The 2,711-nt window shown below is 63.9% G+C and overlaps 1 protein-coding gene across 1 annotated transcript in view; it reads right to left on the minus strand.

Annotated features, from left to right (window-relative positions):
* The window catches only part of TMEM214 (transmembrane protein 214), a gene marked incomplete at its 5' end in the record, with an annotated part of 8,006 nt that extends 5,295 nt beyond the window's left edge, over nucleotides 1–2,711 (minus strand). Inside the window, 3 exons of the mRNA XM_029958006.1 lie at nucleotides 292–437; nucleotides 1,124–1,274; nucleotides 2,688–2,711. Coding sequence (XP_029813866.1) covers nucleotides 292–437; nucleotides 1,124–1,274; nucleotides 2,688–2,711 — 321 coding nt within the window. The remainder of the gene's footprint in view (nucleotides 1–291; nucleotides 438–1,123; nucleotides 1,275–2,687) is intronic.

Raw genomic sequence — 2,711 nt, forward strand, 5'->3', positions numbered from 1 at the left:
GGCACTTCCCCATGCTCCCTGGGAGATCAACCTGGTGACAGCCAAGCCTCTTCCCCAGGGACATCCCAACACAGCTCCCAAAGCAAAGCCCCACCTTGCCTGTTCCCTAAGGACTGTTTCTTGCTATTCCTGATGCCCTGGACAGCAACGAGCCCTCCAGGCAGGAACAGCCCCTCACCACGCACCGGTGGGCAGGAGGTGTGTCACCCCTCCCCTTCTCCAGGGAGCAATTCCAAAGAGCTTCCAAGCAGGCGAGGGGGATCAGCAGCCCCCAGGGGCAGAAGAGGGAGCCCGGTGCTCACCCGGGGCCTTGTCCAGCTCCTGGAGCATGGTGTAGATGCAGTGGTCGAAGAAGAGCTCCAGCACTCCCGACGCCCTTCCCAGCAGGGTCCGGATGATGCTCCTCAGCTCCTTGCTCGCCAGGCTGTATGGATAGTCTGGGGTGAGACAAGGGAGGGAGGAAGGAGTTTGGTGAGACCCCGTTTTGGGGAGTTCCAGCAGCTGGAGGAGCCGGCTGGGCACGAGGCGGGCACAGGGAGCGCCTCATCCTCAACCCCCGGCAGCACCCGGCTCCTCCTCAGGGGTTTTGGTCCAGAGGAAGCTAATCCAGCCCCGAGGGATGGCTTCCCGTTAGACACCAGCAGGGCAGGATGGACACGGGCCTGAAGAAGGTATTTTGCTCCTTTCCCCCTCCCCATCCCGAGCAACACAGGCTCAGTGCGAGTGGGGACCACCAGGCCACGAGGGACAGGGACATCCAGCCCCAACACCCCTCTGGACACCCAGAGTGGATCCCCAGACTCCACGGCAGCAGGCAGAGGTCATGGGTCCCCACGGGGAAGGGGTGACTGGGGAAGCCTCCCGTCTGCCAAGGGCACAGGCAGTTCCACCGTGTGTGTGGCCAAGGGGAGCTCATTGTGGGGACAGCCCAGAACGAAGCAAATCCTCCCCGTTCCGCTAATTAAGGACTGCGGCCTCCGCCCCCTTCCGGCCGGCAGTCAAGGAACACGGGACACGGGACACGGGACACAGGAAGCACGGGAACCACGGGAACAACCGGGACACGGGACACGGGACACGGGACACGGGACCACGGGACAGATACGGGACACGGGACACGGACCGTGGGGGTGCTGGCTCAGCACGGGGTCGCTCTGGGGTGCCTGCAGCTTGTAGTTGAGGTACCCGGCCAGGTCCTTCACCCACACGGAGGGGTTCTCGGGGAACACGCTCCGGCTCTTCTCCAGCTCCTTCTGCAGATCTGCCAGGTCCAGCTGGAAGGGACAGACGGACAAAGTCAGCCCGGGACGGACGGAACTGGACAAAAAGCAGGGGAAGGGAAAGTCAACTCTGGCTCCTACGGGAGTGTGGGGCCTCCATCCTGGGAACAACGCCCTTCCTGCTTGGAAAACCCCAGTTGCTGGGGCTCCCAGGGATCACTCTGGGCAGCCGGCTCTGTGCCAGGGCCAAGGAGCCCGTTGGCACATGATGGCACACACCAGCACTGCCAAGGGCTCGCTCACAGCTGCAGCTGGGCAAGGATCAGCCTGGGGTGATCCTGGACACGGCTGGTCCGTGTGGGCACTGCCAAAAGCTCCGTGCCCGGAGTGCTCCAGGGAGGAAACAACCACGAGCACCCAGATCCACCCGATGGACAACACGGCAGTGCCAAAGCAGGAGTGCAGCAGCAGCAGCTCCTGTCCCCTCCAGCCCCCCCTGCTACCCAGACACGCTCACTCCCTGCTCATACACCCGGATTATCCGCGGGCTCAGAGGGGCGGATCTGTCAGGGATGTGTCAGGGCACGCCGCAGGGCTCGGACTCTGCGTGAGCTTTTCCAGAGCCCAACGTTCCCTGTGAGCAGATTCCACTGCCAGGGCTTGGCACAGTGAGCTGGGCGCCCCTGGGTAGGTTTGGCTCAGCCCCACCTTCCAAAAGGAATTTGACACAAACCAGCTGCTGCCAGGGCAGGAAACAAAACCCAAAACCCCCATCAGTGACCTGGCAGAGCCACGTGGTGTCTCACAGCCCGAGCACCAGGACAGCCCTGGCTCTGCTGCCCTCCCAGGGAACAAGGGAACCATGCAGGGTCCTGTGCCCACCACCAGCACTCTGGGGGACAGAGGGAACCCCCGTGCAGGGGGGAGCAGAAGTCCCAGGATGGCAGGGGAGAAGCCCAGTGGGCTGTGGAGGGCCCTGCCAGGCACTGTCCCCACAACATGTCACCCCAATACAGCCCATCTGGGGTCAGTTCTGGAGCCTGCTGTGCTCAAGACAAGTGGGACAGACATTGACAAGGTTCCCAGACCCAGCCAGAGCGAAGGAGCTGCCAGAGCAGCTCCCAGGGCCCCACCGGTGAGACAGGGAGGATGTTCCAGCCACCACGAGGCTTCCTCAGGGTTCCTCCCAGACACAGACAGGGAGTGGGTGAGAAGAGGAACCAGAAATTCCCTTCCAGCCGCCTCCTGCCGCTCTGTCTCCTGCCTCCAGCACGAGGCAGCTCCTCCCAGCTGGCCCAAGAGGGGACGAGCCCATGCCCATGCATGAACCCACGCAGGGCCCTGTGCTCCGTGTGCCCCCTCCTGCCGGATCGAATGGACCCAGGGCACGCAGGGCAGCCGGAACACGGGCCGGGAACAGCGGCCCCTGGCATTGCAGCGGGTCGGGGCCCGGCTGGGCACACTCACAGCTCGCAGGGCCTCCTCCAGCGA

The sequence above is a fragment of the Manacus vitellinus genome, unplaced genomic scaffold (assembly GCF_001715985.3).
Source record: "Manacus vitellinus isolate BGI_N305 unplaced genomic scaffold, ASM171598v3 scaffold_135_pilon, whole genome shotgun sequence".
Classification (NCBI taxonomy): Eukaryota; Metazoa; Chordata; class Aves; order Passeriformes; family Pipridae; genus Manacus; species Manacus vitellinus.